This window comes from Heterodontus francisci, chromosome 1 (genome assembly GCF_036365525.1).
Source record: "Heterodontus francisci isolate sHetFra1 chromosome 1, sHetFra1.hap1, whole genome shotgun sequence".
Classification (NCBI taxonomy): domain Eukaryota; kingdom Metazoa; phylum Chordata; class Chondrichthyes; order Heterodontiformes; family Heterodontidae; genus Heterodontus; species Heterodontus francisci.
Window position 1 is genome coordinate 206,645,468 of NC_090371.1, and position 19,764 is coordinate 206,665,231.

At 44.3% G+C, this 19,764-nt stretch overlaps 1 protein-coding gene across 6 annotated transcripts in view; it reads left to right on the forward strand.

Moving 5' to 3' along the window:
• The window catches only part of tmem154 (transmembrane protein 154), a 70,756-nt gene that overhangs the window by 36,564 nt on the left and 14,428 nt on the right, over positions 1 to 19,764 (forward strand). For 4 of the 6 annotated variants that reach the window (XM_068040973.1, XM_068040947.1, XM_068040981.1 and 1 more), the window contains exons 4-6: positions 4,552 to 4,637; positions 5,065 to 5,122; positions 5,324 to 5,593. In XM_068040973.1, the coding sequence (XP_067897074.1) occupies positions 4,552 to 4,637; positions 5,065 to 5,122; positions 5,324 to 5,354 (175 nt within the window). In that variant the 3' untranslated portion in view covers positions 5,355 to 5,593. Of the gene's footprint in view, positions 1 to 4,551; positions 4,638 to 5,064; positions 5,123 to 5,323; positions 5,594 to 19,764 lie in introns of those variants that run through there. The other 2 variants (XR_010975858.1, XM_068040958.1) reach the window with 1 other exon arrangement.

A 19,764-nucleotide genomic window follows, 5' to 3' on the forward strand; every position in this document is an offset into this window, starting at 1 on the left:
TAATTTGTTTTTCAGTGATGTTGATTGAGAGATAAATATGGTTCAAGGATCCAGGAATAACTCAGCTTTTAAATAGTGCTGTGAGATCTTTTACATCCATCTGAGAGAGCAGATAAGCCTCAGTTTAATGTCTCATCCAAAAGACATCACCTCTAACAGTGCAGCACTCACTCAGGACTACACTGGAGTATCAGCTGAGAATTTTGTGCTCAAGTTTCTGGAGTGGGACTTGAACCCGCAACTTTCTAGCTCAAAGATGAGAAGGTGTGAGTGCAAGCAATTAAGTCACAGCTGGTATCTGAGGAGATGCCAGGTGATGGTTAGGGCCAGGAAAGTGGAACCTGTTAAAGTGGTAAAGGGTGTTGGGAGAGTCGCCGATGTAGGTGCGAAGAGACTGGACAAAGGGAGAAAAAAATAGAGTTGAGAGGAAGGAATCAGTTCAGTAGGGCAGGGACAGGCTGAAACAATGGTCTACCAGAGCAATCCTGTTTGTAAATCTTGAGAAGGAAGTAGAAGCGGGTTTTGCAGGGTTGAGAATTACAAAGTTAGGGACAGTGGAGGGAAATTTCCAGGAGATAAGATCAATGACAATTTTGGAAACAATGTTCTGATGTTCGATGGTGGGGTCATGGTCGAAGGAGAGGTAAGAGGAGTTGTCAGAGAGTTGGTGTTCAACCTCCTCAAAGCACACCAACAACAATCACAATGCCTTGTCAGCAAGTTTAATGACAATGTCAGGGTTGGCCCTGAGACAACAGAGTGCTGCAAGTTCAGAGGGAGATGGGTGAGAGTGAGTCAGTGGTAGAAAAATTGAGATGACTGCTGTCACACCAGTAATTCCTAATGAAATGAAATGAAATGGGAGGTTAAGAGTTCAGAGGGAGGGATCAGGTGGAACAAGAATTCTGAAGGCGAAAGTGTCCATTGTATGGGGGAAGTCTCCTGGCCAGAGAAATGGGTGCAGAGGCAGAGCAGATGGATGAAGAGCTCAGTGCTATGCCGAGCTCAAAATTCATTGAGGTGGGGCATAACAGGATGAAGCTGATGCCTAAGCAGAGGACTGATGGTTCAGTGTCGGAGCAGGAAAGGTCAAAGGGGATAGTGAAAACACAGCAAAAGGTGAGGTTGGAAGGAGGCATGCCGTCAGAGGAAAGTGAAGGGGAAGAAGGATCTGAAGGAGCATTGATGTGTAAGAAGTGTTGCAGCTTGCGGTCCTTGATACCTGAAAGGAAGAAAAAAAATTCTTGTTAAAGCATCAGATGAGATGAAGGATGAAATGGAAATACAAATCAGGACTGCTTTGAGATAGAGTGAGTCGGTGCTGCTGAATAGGGAGGGCATGAGCGTGCATGTGGTGGTACACGGAAATGAGCATGGATCTCAGGATGCAGCAAGAGGAAGTTCAAGGAACGCTGAATATTTTGGAGATTATTTGTAATCATGGGTGGATCTGAAACAAGAAGGGTAGAATTTCAGTTGGAATCCATGTGGAATAAGTCAGAGCTGGAGACAGTCTCTGAGAAAAGGGATGTAGATGTGAAAGTAAGTTTGGGCCGGATTTTATCCTGGCTCTCAGCATCTGCTTCCTAAGTGCCTTTTAACAAGGGACATCCCCCCCCAGAGCCAGAAAGTAGCCCACATGGATTTTCGTGCCATGTTTCCCGTGCTGTATCAAGGGTTTGCTGATTATACAAAGCTCAATGGAAAGGTAAGCTGCGGGGAGGATGTAGAGAGGCTGCAAAGAGATATAGACAGGTTAAGTGAGTGGGCAACAAGATGACAAATGGAGTATAATGTAGGGAAGTGTGAAGTTGTTCACTTTGGTCGTAAAAATAGAAAAGCAGAATATTTTTAAAAGGTGTGAAACTGATAAAAAAGACTTGGGGGTAATCGTACAAGGTACGCACAAAGTTAACATGCAGGTGCAGCAGGCTATTAGGAAGGCAAATGGCATGTTGGCCTTTATCGCAAGGGGATTGAAGTACAGGAATAAAGAAGTCTTACTAAAATTGTACAGGGTTTTGGTGAGACTGCATCTGGAATACTGTGTGCAGTTTTGGTCTCCACATTTAAGAAAGGATATACTTGCACTGGAGGCAGTGCAGCGAAGATTTATTAAATTGGTCCCTGGGATGAGGGGGTTGTCCTATGATGAGAGGCTGGTAAATTGGGCCTATATTCTGTGACGTTTAGAAGAATGAGAGGCGATATAATTAAGACATACAAGATTCTGAAAGGGCTTGATAGGGTAGAAGCTGAGAGATTGTTTCCACTGGTCAGGGAATCTAGAACACGGGGACACAGTCTCAGGATAAGGGGTCAGTCATTCAAGACTGAGATGAGGAGAAATTATTTCACTCAAAGGGTTGTGAATCTTTGGAATTGTCTATCCCAGAGGGTTGTGGATGCTTCATCACTGAATACTTTTAAGGCTGGAATAGACTAATTTTTGGTCTTGCAGGGAATCAAGGGATATGGGGAGCGGGCAGGAAAGTAGAATTGAAGCCCAAGATCAGCCATGATCATATTGAATGGTGGAGCAGGCTCGATGGGCCATATGGTCTACTTCTGCTCCTATTTCCTGTGTTCTTGTGACAGGCCCGCCCACCACAAGGCTAATTGCAACAGTGGGATGAGGCCCTTAATTGGACATTAATTGCCCCTCAATTGGAAATGGGGGGGGTAGGCCACTGACAGGCCTTCCAGCCACAGGCTTAATTTTGGTGGAGGCAGAAATGTGGCAGGGTGTCCTGCCACCGTCCCACCCAATTTTATGCTGTCCCCATCTCCAAACCCGCCATGGGGGAGGGCATAAAATTCCTCCCTTGGTATATGCTTGATGAAACACATGAACCACCTCCAGAACCATCTTTTGCTTATTTACTTAACCCATTACCATCCCTTTTGACTTGCACCATCATCTCTTTAGTCGTTTAATCACCTAAGCCTCCCACCCTATCACAGATAACATTCCCTCTAATTTATTTCTGTAGTGCGTGGGTGATATATGTGTGGCCCCTTTAAATTATTTTGCGCAGCTGCGCATGGACGGTAACTTAAAGGGAACATCTTGTGCGTGGCCTGCATGGGGACTTATGGGTTGCTGTGCAGTCATGCAGCTTACAAGGAACATTGATCACAGACCTTCTCTTTTTGTTCTTTTCCTTCCCTCCCACCTTTCCCTGCCCCTGTACTTATTTAAAGCCTGGTACATCTCTAACATTTTCCAGTTCTGGTGAAAGGTCATTGACCTGAAACGTTAATTCTTTTTCTCTCTCCACAGATGCTGCCTGACCTGTTGAGTATTTCCAGCATTTTTTTATTTCAGATTTCCAGAATCTGCGGTATTTTGCTTTTGTATAAATATCTTGCTGTTGTCAATAAACCATATGCTAGCCACGTTCTTGCAAATTATAATTTTATCACAGATTACATTCTTTTCTTTGGATGAAGCAGAATTGTTTCCATTATGGGCATGAGGTGATGCAGAGCTTGCAGGGTAGATTGGATTTTCCTTACATTACCTGAGGCAATCAGAAGCAAACTCACAGGTCATGAACTCGCCTCTTCAACATTGGCCAATATTTGCAGGTGTGCCAGATGAAGTGCGCTGTTAGCAGCTGTGCTGAGTGGCTCATTGCAGCTTCCTGCTACAGTGTAAATGAGCTGGCTGAAGATATTACTAGTTCAAAGAAAACCAGTCCAACTCAACAGCATCAATGCAGGGGTGTTCAGTTGCGTGTTTGTTCTTCCAGAAAACTCCAGACCTGAGAATTTACTGAAACCACAGGAGAGAAAAAAAAATAACCACTAGTTACCACAACCTACTAGTGACAGGTTGAGGCCGAATATCCTCGCCTCTGCTGGCACACTCCTGCTATAGCTCTGGCAGAAGGGCTGCAACAAGACTGGAAGCTACCGGCCATCCCAACCTAATAAGGGAGCTTCCAGTGGCCTTGTTTGGGATTACAGCTTCCATCTTCCCTCCTCGAGCCTATTGACATGGGCAGGGCAGGAGTGGGGTCTCTTTATGTTGAAAGTTGGCATGTCCCTGTCATCACAGAAGCCTAGAGGAGCTTCTGAGGACTGAAAGCCTGAGAAACAACATGGCAGTGACAGCTGTGGACTGACCCAGGCCATGGTATGGGCCTTCCAAGACTTGGCAGGTAATCTTTTTTTTAATTATTTGCCAGGAAAATCTTTTGTGAGGGGGCCCTAGCACCCTCTCTGATTGGCAAAGGATGGGCACTCTTTCAGCCATGTGGGCCAGGTATCTGTGAATCGCCCATCAGTAGTGTGTGTTCCTGCCATATGTATATAATTGACTGGACTTCCCTCTGACCATTCATACACCTTTGGGGTCAGCACTGGAGGTCCAGGTGGAGGTGTGATCCTGGAGCAATTGTTGGGATTGTTCCCTGAAAATTTTCAACCTCAACATTTTTGATAAACGTAGAAAATACACATTTTTGATATATCAGCTATGATGCTCTGATTCTTAAAACTGTGAACAGAAAATATTTACTACTAATAATTATTCTCCTTCATAAGCCCTATTTTTGAGGAAGATGTTGCTTCTGTGATGGAAGTTGAAATGGATGAACTCAACGGATGGATGGGCAGCACGAAAAAGATGTGTAAGTGATCAATCATAAAATACAATTTCTCAATGCAGTTAACTTGTCCAATTTTAACAAGTTATCTACAAAGGAGACTGTTAGGCAGTGGGTTTGCAGGCGTAGGCCATAGTTTTGAATCTGGCCCAGAGTGACATGGTGAAACTCTCTCTAACCTGCTTTCTCTCTCTTACCCCTTCCCTCCTCTCCTCTCCCTCTCTCTCTCCTCTCTTCCCCCTCCACTCACTCCATCCTTATAATATCCTTTGGACAAATTTCCTTAAATGATGCATTTTAGATTCCAATGCAGAAACATTATTTTAGTTGTCAGAAACGCCTCACTGGTGCACAAATTACAAGTGCCCGTGTCCTCCAGAGTCAAGCTATACATGACATTTGGAAGCTTTGCTGTGTTCCATCTACTAAATACATTCCTAAATCATTTCAGCTCAACATGAGAGTTTACCAGATATCAGCGAGGACAAAGACCTGAAACTCCAGCCAAGGTACGTGTCAGAGAGAAAGAAGTAGTGAGAGAGAGAATATCAGTTTTTAATTTTGAAAGAAACAAATCTACTGTATTTAACTCCGTGAAGTCGTGCTTTGACAATTTAGCATTTAAACAATTCCTGCACAGATTTTTAAAACTCATACTTGTCGCAGGTTAAATAATTGTCTTCATTATCTGACATCAATCAATTTTACAGCAGAATGTATTTCATTACACATTCTACATAATCACACGTAATGTGGCATGTCATGACGAGAACTAACAGGAAGGAAGTGGTCTCGAGTAAAGTGGCAGCACAAGCACAGAGCAGAGTAAAGCATCAGAGGCATCAATTAACCCATGAAGACAGGGGTCTATACAACAGAAAGATGATTCATTGCACCTTTTAAAAAAGTATGGGGATTTCATTTGATATTATCAAGGACTATAGCACTGCCATATCCTGACATATTGACACCTCAAGAATGGAGACAACGTATATCATTGATATTTGAAACATTGATATAATAAAAGACCCTGTATGTGAAGGTTTTATTATTGCTAGTACTCTTTATGTAAAATATGCATGAGGCTCAGTGGCTAACACATTTCAGTGATATAATTCTTCTTTCAAACCTGTTAAGTTTTGTGAAGTCAAGAGTTATGGGCGCAAAATTCAGCTGCTTAGCGCTGCCATAGCACAACATCGCCAGCGAGTTCCAGCGAGGCCTGTACAAAACGGCGTCAGTACAGGCATCCCCAGTGTGCACTGGAAGTCCGTGAAGCAGTGCCTGATAGCATAAAGCCTAACCAGCTGCTGCAATGCCAGGATCTCAAATTTGGGCAATGCTAGTCCTGGCAATGAATTTACACATCACTCTGTGAAAATCAGATGTGAGGCTGTAAGATAGGCCCTGCACTAGTGTTCCTTAAAGGGCCAAACACCCAAATTGCAGGTAAGGTCATTTTTGACAACTCTTTCTATTGTAAAGTGTCTGGACGTACTCTGGAGTGCCTCTAGAGGTCATTTGTGTTGAGTTCCTGGATTTGCTGGACAGTGTTGCTGCATCCTGACAGGGAGAGAAGAGAAGTAGGTGACCTGTCCACGCAAAGGCTGAAACAGGATTAGGGACAGGAGTGTCAATGCCTCTGGGCCTGCAACATTACAGTGAGATGCAGCAGAGGCTACGGAGAGAGTAAGCTTAGCACTATGCCCTCTGCCAACTTGAGGCTGGACATTAGATCTCTTGTGGCACTGCTGCCAGGTCCTCAGATCGAGACTGCTGCAGTTAACCTCATTGGCCACCTGCTTCCACAACCTTCTGAGGGTGGTCCTCGAGGACCTCCTGCACCCCCCTGAAGTACCATGATGTCTCTCCTGACTTCCACCTGTGGCACAGTGGCGCAGTGGTTAGCACCACAGCCTCACAGCTCCAGCGACCCTGGTTTGGTTCTGGGTACTGCCTGTGCGGAGTTTGCAAGTTCTCCCTGTGACTGTGTGGGTTTCCACCAGGTGCTCCAGTTTCCTCCCACAGCCAAAGACTTGCAGGTTGATAGGTAAATTGGCCATTGTAAATTGCCCCTAGTGTAGGTAGGAGAATGGTGGGGATGTGGTAGGGAATATGGGATTAGGATAAATGGGTGGTTGTTGGTTGGCACAGACTCGGTGGGCCGAAGGACCTGTTTTCAGTGCTGTATCTCTCTATGACACCTGGGTGTCAAGGTGGCGTCACTGAATCTGGGAGCCCTCTCTTTTGCCTGCTGAACCATCTCCTTGCAGTTTGAGTATTTCAGAATAATTTTCCAGCAGCCTTCAGTTCATTAGTGCAGCTTCCCTTTAATAGGGAGTGTGCCTTTAGGAAGGGAAGGATGCCTGCACCGTGTGCTATCAGCCCAATACAATTCAGTCCACAGCTGAGCACAGAGGTCGCCAGCAGTGCTAGGAGGAAGACAGCAGCATGGGATCTGCTCAGCCCTATGTTACAATCATGAGAATGAGGTGGGAGCACCAAATTTACATCCTCCCTACCCCCATTGGAATCGGCACGGGCAAGCTGTGATCTCACAGCCTCTTCAGGGAAAGGACCTATATCTCAAAAGATAGGACTTGTTCAGTCAGAACTGGTGTAAGTTCCAGAACTGAAAGGACCTCAGATTAAATAGTGAGTTAATTCTTTCAATTATGTCATGTTTTATAGGATTTCCATGTAGCTGAGATATTGTGACCATTGTCAGTCTTTGGTTAACACAATCAGGAGAGTCCTCTCTAAAATAAGGGCTTGTGTGAAGTAGAAATGATACTTTCTCTTCCAGAGTGAAGTGAAAGATGAGAGATAATCATGTCTTTTCATCTCTGATAGAACGGCAGCTACGAATTACTTGAGGATCCGCCTCAAACCACCCACTGCACAAGTAACACAGTAACAAACAGGTGATTTCTTGAGCACCTAGCTCCTGCACATCACAAAAACAATCTATGACTTTCATGTCATTTTTTTCCAGCATTTCAGCACCAACAGCACGCTCCCCCCAACCAATTTTCGTCACCTTTCTCTTCCTTTTCCTATGCTGCAATATCACCCATTCGAGTACCATAAATAGCTGCACTCAGGAAGAGGTAAGAAGAAATCAGAGTAGGGAAGAGGAAATGAAGAATCATTTAACAGCACCGAACATGAAATGATCAACTCTTGGAGGCTGAAGCCTTCTGGGGGCAAAATGCTCACTTAGGGCTGGCTAAAAAGGTGAGGGAAACCCCATCTCAGCCTTATGAAGCACCCCCCAACCCCGGCACGATTCAACGGTGCTCAAGAACTTAAGTGCCCGGCGCCAGGAACCCCATCTCTTTAAGGTCATGGATCCTGCCTCCAGTGGCTGCCAACCAATCAGAGGGTTGGCAGCTCAGCAGAATCCATTATTAAGGTGTTATAGCATTTCATTTCGAAAATCATAATACAATCAGGCAGAGTCAACATGGTTTTCTGAAAGGGAAATCATGTTTGACAATTTATTAGAGTTCTTTGAGTAACAAGCAACATGGATAAAGGGGAAACTGTAGATACGGTGTACTTGGATTTCCAAAAGGCATTTGATAAGATGCCACATCAAAGGTTATGACACAAAGTAACAGTTCATGTTGTAGGGAATAACATATTAGCATGGATAGAGGATTGGTTAGCTAACAGGAAGCAGAGAGTAGGGATAAATGGGGCATTTTCGGGTTGGCAGGATGTGACTAGTGGAGTGCCATGGGGATCAGTGCTGTGGCCTCAACTATTTACAATCTACATCAATGACTTGGATGAAGGGGCCAAACGTATTGTAGATAAATTTGCAGATGACACAAAGATAGATGGGAAGGTAAGTTGTTGAGAGGACACAATTGTCTACAAAGGGATATAGATAGGTTAAGTGAGTGGGCAAAAATTTTGCAGGTGGAGTGTAATGTGGGAAAATGTGAACTTGTCCATTTTGGCAGGAAGAACAGAAAAGCAAAGTATTATTTAAATGGAGAGAGATTGCAGAACACTGGTCTCTGGTACAGAGGGATCTGGGTGTCCTGGTGCATGAATCACAAAAAGTTAGTGGCCGATGAGTGGGGTGGGGGGGGCGTGGGCAGGGCTGGGGTGTTATGGGAGGTTGCCAACGGAGGAGGCCCCACCCAAGCCCTCAGCAGTGGGAAGAGCCCCTTAAGTGGTTAATAAGTGGCCACTTAAGGGCTACAATTGGCTGTTAGGCAGGAAGGCCACTGACCTAAATGTGGAGTGACAGGAAGGTGACGGACACTCTGCCCCGCCCCACCTCTCGCCTCCCATCACTGCTATTTAAAGGGATCATCAATTACGTCCAGGTTAGTTGCTGATTGATTTCTACTGGCTGTTGCTGTGATTGTAGAGGTGTTTGGTGGTTTCCAGAGTTGTTTAAAGTTGCTGAAGTCTACAGGAAGTGGTGTGACACATGGAATTTATCCTGACTTCAAGGATTCTGGACAAACCACTTGTTCCCAGACATATGTGCAATAGTTGGAATCCCCCTTGGACTACAGCATGGCAGGGGGAATGAACAGAAGTGACACAAGCCGCTGGAAGAGGGAGGAGGGGGAGAACGGCTCTCAGTAGGAGGTCACATCTGCCCAGGGTGTTCAGAAAGCATTTCTCCAAACTGGACCTCTGCGAGGATCAGTGTGTCAGAAATCTCCACTTCCCTAAGGAGGACCTCCCTGAAATCTGCCACCTGCTGCAGCCACAACTGCAACCTCAGAGAGGGTAAGGAAGACATTGCTAGTGCCTGTGAAGGTGACAGTGTGTCCGGCTCCATCCACACTAGACGAGGCGATGTTTGCAACATCTCCCAGCATGTTATCCACTATTGCATTGTGGCTCTGTATTGCAAGAGAGGTGAATACATTTCATTCTCACTCACCAAAGTGCAGCAGGCGGAGCAAACACACAGCTTTGTTAGGATTGAAGGTTTTCTCGTGGCATTGGGTGCAATTGACTCCACACATGTCGCTTTGTGTGAGTCGCTTGTCAGCTCTGAGATGTACAGCAACCGGAAGGGATTCTATTTCCTCAATGTCTAGTTGAAGTGCGACCATATGCAGCATATCCTGCAGGCCAATGCCTGCTATCCTGGCAGCAGTTGTGATGCCTTCATTCTGTGGCACTCCGCTGTTCCATCTGCATTTGAACCACCACGATAAACCAGAGGGTGGCTATTGGGTAACAAGGGCTATCATTTGACAACATGGCTTATGATCCCGGTGCACAACCCAGGCACATGTGAGCAACATTCATACAATGGATGCCATGCTGCCACACAAAATAAAGAACAAAGAACAAAGAAAATTACAGCACAGGAACAGGCCCTTCGGCCCTCCAAGCCTGCGCCGATCCAGATCCTCTATCTAAACATGTCGCCTATTTTCTGAGCGGATTGACCAACAGAGCACTAAAACATCACTTCCGCTGCCTGGACCACTCTGGAGGAGGCCTCCAATATTCGCCAGCAGGTTTCCTCATGGTGTTGGGTGCGATTGACTCCACACATGTCGCTTTGTGGGGCTTGTGGTAAGATTCATGGTGGCCTGCTATATGCTGCATAACCTCACCATCATGAGGCCACAGCCTTTTTTTTTATCTAGTCATGGGATGTGGGCGTCGCTGGCAAGGCCAGCATTTATTGCCCATCCCTAATTGCCCTTAAGAAGGTGGTGGTGAGCTGCCTTCTTGAACCACTGCAATCCATGTGGGGTAGGTACACCCACAGTGCTGTTAGGAAGGGAGTTTCAGGATTTTGACCCAGCGACAGTGAAGGAACAGTGATATAGTTCCAGGTCAGGATGGTGTATGACTTGGAGGGGAACTTGCAGGTGGTGATGTTCCCATGCATCTGCTGCCCTTGTTCTTGTAGGTGGTAGAGTCGTGGGTTTGGAAGGTGACGTTGAAGGAGCCTTGGTGAGTTGCTGTAGTGCATCATGTAGATGATACACACTGCTGTCACTGTTTGTCAGTGTTGAAGAGAGTGAATGTTGAAGGTGGTGGATGGAATGCCAATCAAGAGGGATGCTTTGTCCTGGATGGTGTTAAGCTTCTTGAGTGTTGTTGGGGCTGCACCCATCTAGGCAAGTAGAAACTATTTCATCACACTCCTGACAGACTTTCACCATAGAATTTCCAGCCCCCGAGCTATATTTATAGTATTTTTATAAATGACTTGGATGAGGAAGTGGAAGGCTGGGTTAGTAAGTTTGCCGATGACACAAAGGTTGCTGGAGTTGTGGATAGTGTGGAGGGCTGTTGTAGGTTGCAACGTGACATTGACAGGATGCAGAGCTGGGCTGAGAAGTGGCAGATGGAGTTCAACCTGGAAAAGTGTGAAGTGATTCATTTTGGAAGGTCAAATTTGAATGCAGAATACAGGCTTAAAGACAGGATTCTTGGTCGTGTGGAGGAACAGAGGGATCTTGGGGTCCATGTCCATAGATCTCTCAAAGTTGCCACCCAAGTTGATAGGGTTGTTAAGAAGGCGTATGGTGTGTTGGCTTTCATTAACAGGAGGATTGAGTTTAAGAGCCGCGAGGTTATGCTGCAGCTCTATAAAGCCCTGGTTTAGCCCACACTTGGAATATTGTGTTCAGTTCTGGTCGCCTCATTATAGGAAGGATGTGGAAGATTTAGAGAGGGTGCAGAGGAGATTTACCAGGATGCTGCCTGGACTGGAGGGCATGTCTTATGAAGAAAGGTTGAGGGAGCTAGGGCTTTTCTCATTGGAGCGAAGAAGGATGAGAGGTGACTTGATAGAGGGGTACAAGATGATGAGAGGCATAGATAGAGTGGATAGTCAGAGACTTTTTCCCAGGGTGGAAAGGGCTATCACCAGGGGGCATAATTTTAAGGTGATTGGAGGAAGGTTTAGGGAAGATGTCAGAGGTAGGTTCTTTACACAGAGAGTGGTGGGTGCGTGGAATGCACTGCCAGCGGTGGTAGTAGAAGCAGATACATTAGGGACATTTAAGCGACTCTTGGATAGGTACATGGATGATAGTAGAATGAAGGGTATGTAGGTAGTTTGATCTTAGAGTAGGTTAAAGTGTCGGCACAACATCGTGGGCCGAAGGGCCTGTACTGTGCTGTACTGTTCTATGTTCTATGTTCTATGTGGCTGCTCCAGTTAAACTTCTGGTCAATGGTAACCCCAGGATCTTGGTGGTGGGGAATTCAGCAACAGTGATGCCGTTGAATATCTCTAATTAGTTTGCAGCATTGGAGGATTTGACAGCAAGTCACCTACAACCAAGACCCTTTGGCATACCAGGATCTAACTAGAGATTGATTTCAAAGTCTGAATGTGCCAGTCTTCTGCAGTAAGTCCAAGCAGCCCTTCTGGTTTTAAATAGAACATAAGTAACAGGTTCCTTTTTTATCGAAAACGCCTTGAGGCAGGATCTGTATTTTTATTAACTGTCTAATAACATGCCAGAAACGAAAGAAAAAGAAACCTCAAGTGGGATCTTAGAAACAGCTGCAGACACAGAAGTGAGTGTCATCTGGGAAAGGAAAGCTCGTCTTTGCTGAAGAAATCATCATGAAATAAAAAGGCCAAAGCTGCACATAGTGGTCTGATCGTCCGAGTAGGTGTTGATCGTGGTGTTACCCTAGAGAGAAAAGTCACGCTGTAAGAAATAATGAGGAAAATAAGATGATTATCAGCCAGAAAGAATAAAAGGAACAGTGGATGTCACACAGACTCAGAACAAAAACAATGGGCTTCTGTGCTGCAAAGTTCTATAATCTGTGTTTTTTTCTAGCTTTCTTTACTTCATTTTTTTTTTGTTCTGCAGAAGCCTGTTTTTCACGGTTCTTTTCTTTTTACTGGCTCTCCCACATCACACGCCATCCCTAGTCTTGAGCTTCCCGACCAAGGCCATTGACCTTGCTGTTTTGAAACTGGATGTTTGATGGTATGAAACAGTGGCCTTGGGTGATACTTCCTCCAGTTTCTTCTCTGTTCCTCCCTCTGGAGATTTTTTTGTCCTTTACTTGACACTTTCCCACGATGGGATGGCTGAGCTTAGAAATAGAGGCCAAGATTTCACGGGACTCAGCGGGAAAGGGAAGGTGAAACTGGAAGTGGGTGGCGAAGGCCCTCCCGCTTCGACTCTCATTCCCATTGGAATCTTGCGCCAGTTTGCCAGTTAACAGCTGGCAGGTGGCCGACCATTCAGTGACTGGAAGCGGGCCTTGAGGCGGCGGCTGCGTTATCAGCTAACTCAGAAGTAAGTGCTGTGTAATGTTTAAAGGACCGCCAGCACCCGAACCCTGTCTCGAACTGCAGCCAGCAGGAAGCTAGCGACCCCAATCTTCAGCCAGCAAGTAGACCCCTTCAGCCTGAGATCACCCTCTTCAGCCAGCAACCAAACCCCTCAAGCCTCCAGCCAAGGATGTTAGAGAAACCTCCAAGCCTGTTTGTGAAGAAGACACTGAGACTAGGATAATAAAAACAAGAAATGCTGGAACCACTCAGCAGGTCTGGCAGCATCTGTGGAAAGAGAAGCAGAGTTAACGTTTCGGGTCAGTGACCTTCTTCGGAACTGAGTGGTTCCAGCATTTCTTGTTTTCATTTCAGATTTCCAGCATCCGCAGTATTTTGCTTTTATATTACTGAGACTAGGATGCTTTGGTGGAGACTGTTTATTGCTTACCACGGAGCTCACTACTCCAACATTACTACTTACAACACCCAACACCTATTCATCCTATTACCTTCAACTACTAGGTATTTAACATCCATTAACAGAACTTTAGACACTAACAGATTCTGCTCTTTTCTTTAAATAAAATACATATATATACAAAATGAAAAAGAGAGACAAAATAATGATATATTTTTCTTTATCTTACATGATTATACCATCAACTTTCAACAGCACCAGCCATTAACTTACTGTATATTCCCCCTTTTTTGACAAAGAAAACTTGTTTAAAGAATTAAAAGCAATCTTAACATTAAAACATTTCCACATTTTCCTAACTCGTCATAACACAAGACAGCCCTCTTCGAGGGAGATCCAACAATTTCTTTCAACAAGCACCTCTCTTTGTAAAACAATCTGACAACTGATACCTTTCGTTGACCCATTTTATTTTGGAAATTTATTTTCTTTCCAACATTTCTTTTATACTTGTGAGATCAATCCTCAATCTCTTTTCCTTGACACTTATTGTCAAATGGACATTGTCCCAGAGAGAATGGTTATCTATGTAGCATTCTATAGGAAACATTTTCTCCGATTCCCCCTTATATGAGTTCCTTTAAAATATTCAATAAATACATACCCATATCTATCGCTTCTTTCAGTGCAAGTGCCTCAGCAGCTAAGGTGCTTTTAACTATCCTCTTTATTTCCTTCAATTCCCAGGCTAATGGACAACATTTATCATTTCTTCCCACCAAAAATATAATGAACCCTGCTGCGCTCGAATAACCATCGGGACGATTAGCGTGTGAGACGTGACTAAAAATGACTAATTTCATTTCTTCTGGGTCACCCAATGCTGGAAACTTGAGTGTACATTTGTCAAAACTCAATCTCTTCAATATATTATTTGCTTTCAGTACTTCCCCAACAGTAGCATGTTTCAGCATGGTGCTCAATTCTAATACATCATAGCAAGTATCCGACCTAGTTTGTGTGCACAACCAGTTTAATTGCCCGATTAAGCTCCTTAACTGGTCTACACTCTTCCTTGGTTGTAGAGTCTTCCTTTTGTGAGGATCTGGCCTGATTTATCGGGATCCTATTAACATTCTCTAGGTAAGACTGTTGATTTAGGGTTACTCCCAACTTAGTCTGCCTATTCAACCCTATATATTTAAAAGCTCCGGAAGCCTGACTTCCAATTTTAAATTCCTGCAGAACTTTATCTAACACAAATTTCTCACATGCCTCAGCTCCTCCTCACAGAAATCAACTATGTGCATCAAGAAAATGCCTGCTAGTTTTTCTTCATGGTACCAATAAAACATTGCCAGATCTGCTTTTAGCTGAATACAAACAGCTTTTAGTAGGATGGACCTAACTGAAAAATACCACACCCTGGATGCATCGTTTAGCCCACAATCACACTTGTTTAGCTTCTATAATTTCCCCTCTGTATCTCCAGCTTCTTTTGGTGGCTTTAAAAATACTGCCCTTGGAAATTTCTCCGCTTGCAAAAATGCTGCTTTGATGTCAATGGACTTACATTCCCATGAGTGTGTCGCTAAAAGGGCTAGGAAAATCCTCAAACTCACTTTTCTTGCTGTTGGTGAGTCTACTCTAACTTCTTGGTCACCTAATCGTTTCTCAAATCCTCGAGTTATAAGTCTGGCCTTCGCTTTATACGTACCATCGGGAAGTGCTTTCTCTTACAGATCCATTTATGGGACAATGCTGGTTGTCCTCTATCTGGCACCTCCGTGTATACGCCAAACAAACTCTTTTTGTTTTGCATCCTTTACCAACTTCCCATCTAGCTTGTTAGTAGCCATTAGAGCTTCTCTATCGTAAGTGCTCCTACTTCTTGTGGCACTCCTCGCCCACTCTCTGGTCCTTGCTGTTGTGAAATCACGTCCCCTACTAGATTTCCTATCCCTTTCTGGACTGCTACTACTCAATCTGTTCCTCCTACAACCAGACTTCCTTTCACAAATTTGTGACCTTTTCCTTGGACTATGATCATCTTCAAGCCCACTGTCTGAACTTACACTATGCTTTCTGGCCTTCCACATTGTCACTTCCTTCTGCCAATCGAGAGATCTGATATCCTGTCTCTTGTGTTGTACATTCAGCCAATGTTTGTATTTCCCTGTGGCCTTTCCTGCCCTTCCTATAAATGGTGGCTTCCCTCCATTCACTAGTCCTTTCTGGCATATACATCACTCTAGTCCCAACTTTCAGTGGTTGACCTTTGGGATAAATAGCCTTATCTTGATCCTCTCTATCATTTTGTCCGCTCTCGGTTAGCCTGTTATCTGCCTCAGTCTGTTGCTTGTAAAGGTCCAACATATGTGCATGCGAAGTACATGGTGCATCATCAGTTTCCATCATTTGTTCTGCCAGCGTATAGTCAGTGCCCATAAGCCGCGAGGAATGTACTCTAATGGTTTGGCTGCTATGTTGCAAAATTACCATTTTGCCATCAGTGCCCATAACTTTTCCTAGCCTTCTCCATTCTTTCTGCCCTTCTCTTTTGTAAGGGCCGGCACAGTGGCACAGTGGGGGGCGGCACAGTGGGGGGCAGCACAGTGGCACAGTGACTAGCACCGTAGTCTCACAGCTCCAACGACCCGGGTTCGGTTCTGGGTACTGCCTGTGCAGAGATTGTGAGCTCTCCCTGTGACCGCGTGGGTTTCCTCCCACATGCCAAAGACCTGCAGGTTGATAGGTAAATTGGCCATTGTAAAAATTGCCCCTAGTGTAGGTAGGTGGTAGGAGAATTGAGGGAAGGTGGGGATGTAACAGGGAAAAATGGGATTAATGTAGGATTAGTATAAATGGGTGATTGATGGTTGGCATGGACTCGGTGGGCCAAAGGGCCCGTTTCAGTGCTGTATCTCTCTAGGACCATGTCCCCGGTATTAAAATTCTTTTCTGATGGCCTGATCCGATACCTCAAATCTCTCCTGAATTTTTCTGCAATCTCCGCCGTAATAAATGCTCTTCTCCATACATGCATGGCATTCAAATATTCCGCAAAAATTGAACTAATTGTAGTCCCCTCTAAAGCCAGAGGATTCTCCCACATTTCCGAAGGTATTTTCCGATTCCTGCCATAAACTAATTGATAGGGGCTGTAGCCCCCAACCATTTGAAGCATGTTTCTCACATGTACTGCACATGCCAGAGCACTGGCCAATCTACAATTTGGTTGGTTGGCTAAAATTTTCTGGAGCATTTCGTCAAATCACGGTGTGATTTCTCTCTCAAATTCCATTACTGAAAGGACTTTCTGCTGTCGTGTGCATTGCTACAATATTCATATCTTCACACACACTCCTGAACTCATCATTGGCAAATTCTCCTCCATCGTCAGTTAGAAATCTAGCCGGTACTCCCAGAACTGTTCCTGTCCACCTTTCCATTATCTTGTCCACTATTATTTTTCTGTCTTTACTATAAATTATTGTTGACAGACTGAATCTAGTCGCTATGTCTATAAAGTGTAGAAGAAAAATGTTTTTGTCTTTATCTCATACCTTCAAGTCCATTGCTACGGTTTCATTAAAGTCCATTGCTAATGGGAGACTCACTACAGGTCACGGTGGCATCCTCCTGTATTTTTTTACAGATATCACATTTTTAACTGATAGCCTCGATAAGTTTACTGTAGTCATCATCTATTATCCCTGCATCTTTTAACAGAATCTTCAACCTATAACCAGATAGATGTGCAAACTGTCGATGTAGTTTTGAAATAATTTGTCTTTTCTCCTTTAAATCCCTACCCCCGGATGCCATTAATACTTCTTTAACACCTGCTTAGAGATGTTAGGTCTCACTAAAGTAATACAATAATGTCCGGAATGTGTAAACCACAAAGCTACAAATTTCCCAAAGACAATCGCCTTATCACGAGCCATATCCAATTTCATCCGAGCCTTTTTCATAGATTGTTTACTTAACAGCAAAGGTATATCACTGGATATTACATCTGTACTAATAAAATGATTTACCCCTGCTATTTTACACAGAATTATCAATCTTTTTAGTGATTTCAATGTGTTGTCATCCCCAAACCTGATCCAGGTAGAACTGTCATATTCTTTGGCCTTACTTCAGTCTTCCTTACTTAAAGAATCCATGTAATGCCTTCACCAGTCCACATACTGCAGTCTAGTACTGTGCAATTGAACAGATCTGCGACTAGAACACTCATTACCAGACTGAAGCTTCTCGTGACCAGTACAGTTCCTTCTGATTGATCAGGAGCATCATCCTCGCCTTCCAAACCTTCTACGTCATGTGTCATCTCAAAAATCCTGTTATTCCTTTTTGGACAATGCAACACATAGTGATACTTTGCGTCACATCAGAAACACCTGTTGACCACCCCTTGGTTCTTCCTGGGGTTCATCCTTCTGCCATAATTGCCCAATTCCTGCCGTCTGTTATCGCTGCCACAATGGTCTCCAACTCATTCATTTTGTGTGTGTTTCTCCTTTCGTACTGACACTTGGGCCTCATACTTAAACAACTTCGAAATGCTGCTAACATTGTATCCTCTACCTTCGGTGTCACTGCTGAAGAGCCCATCTGCGCCATGAAAGCGGCTGGAAAGCAATGTTTTCCCAAAAAACTTTTCAGGGTGTCAGACATCTGATCAAAAAGCATATCTCTTTCTTTAAATCTAACTCCGGTTAATACCAAGAGCCTATCCATGTTCGATACCCTAGCCCAATCCAACAATTTGAAGGCAGGTACTGATCTAGGAATTTCCAAGGAGAACCGCTGCAACCTTGCATATAATCGGTTAAACTCATAATATATTCTTCTATGGAAGAGCCATCCATTTTTATCAAAGTCTGACCACACCACATAGGCACTCAATAAGTCATTGTTCATATAAATTTTATTCATAAATTTTAAGAGTTTGTCCAAATCTTCCTCATTGTCCAAATGATGAGCCTCTAGCTCCGAGACCACTTTGCCCCTGATCTTGCTTCTGGTGGGAAGTGAAAGTGCAAGGGCTATTCCTTGCTTCCTTTGTGGTAAAAACGTAACCCGTGTCCATAGATCAACTTCATTCTTCCATTGATTGTAAGGTTCGGCTTCACAAAACAGCGGTGGAAAATCATATCCCGACAACTTAGACCTGGTTTCTATCATATTCAAAAAAAACCTCCAAATACAGCCTTCTCAAAAAAATACTCCAATTATAACCTCCTGTCTGAAAACAAAACTTAGTCTCCAATCTTCACTTTCAGGCAACCATTCTCTGCTACCAATATTTGAGAAACTTCCAAGCCTGTTTGTGAAGAAGATACTGAGACTAGGATGCTTTGGTAGAGACTGTTTATTGCTTGCCACAGAGCTTACTCCTCCACTTCTAACAATACCCAACACCTGTTCACCCTATTACTGTCAACTACTAGGTATTTAACATCCATTAACAGAACTTTAGACACTATAAAAGGACCCCCATCATCCTGCATGACGCCCATGCGACCTGGGCCCTGCCGTTATTATTGGAGCATCCTTCTAATGGGTGCTGAAATACTACCCAGCCCACCCCCTTCTCAGGCACCTCTCCAGTGAGCCCCCTGACAGGGGGAATAACTCCTCAAGGGGGTTTCAGTTCCAAATAAATGGTTGCCCTACTCCTTCCTTGTAATGAACGTGAAACGCCTTACTGTATGGCTGCTGAGTGCAGCAAAACCACCAACCGCCGCTCCGTTGACGCTGCTCTGACCCCCTGTAACGCCTGTGTGCTACTCGAAAATTTTGGAAGGGCCTGTAAAATCAGTTTCAATTGCCTCCTTAATCATCTAAATTTTAATTGCTCATTTTTGAAACACGAGCGGGTGCCCAAACGACTTGCTGTCTGCGCTCATGAAATTGTGTCCCGGCGTGATGATGTCGAGGGCCCGACCCGATGCCATCTTATGTTATGCCCCCTCTGCCTCCATCGCTGTCCGCTTTTTCCACATTAAATCCCAGCCAGAGTGTGGAGGGTGACTGACATGAGCTCGTATCAATGCCATCATGCTTTGAAGCTCCACAACACTACTCCCACAATTTCTCTCCTTGGCTTTCTTTTTTGCTTTCAGCAATTCTGAACCTTCCTCTGCTTTGAAAGGTTTATATAACAGTAGAGAACAGTAACGTGGACAAATCTTCAGAGAATTTGCCTCTGGTAGTTGATTAAAACATAAAAAGACTTGGAGAAATTGTTCTAGGTACCAATGGGTAAATTGGATGACAACGACAATGAGAACAACAACAACTTATATTTATGTGGCACCTTTAACATTATAAAATATCCCAAGACACTTTACAGGAGCATTATAAAACAAAATATGACACTGAGCCAAAAAAGGAGATATGAGGTCAGATAACCAAAAGCTTGGTCAAAGAGGCAGGTTTTAAGGAGTGGCTTAAAAGGAGGACAGCGAGGT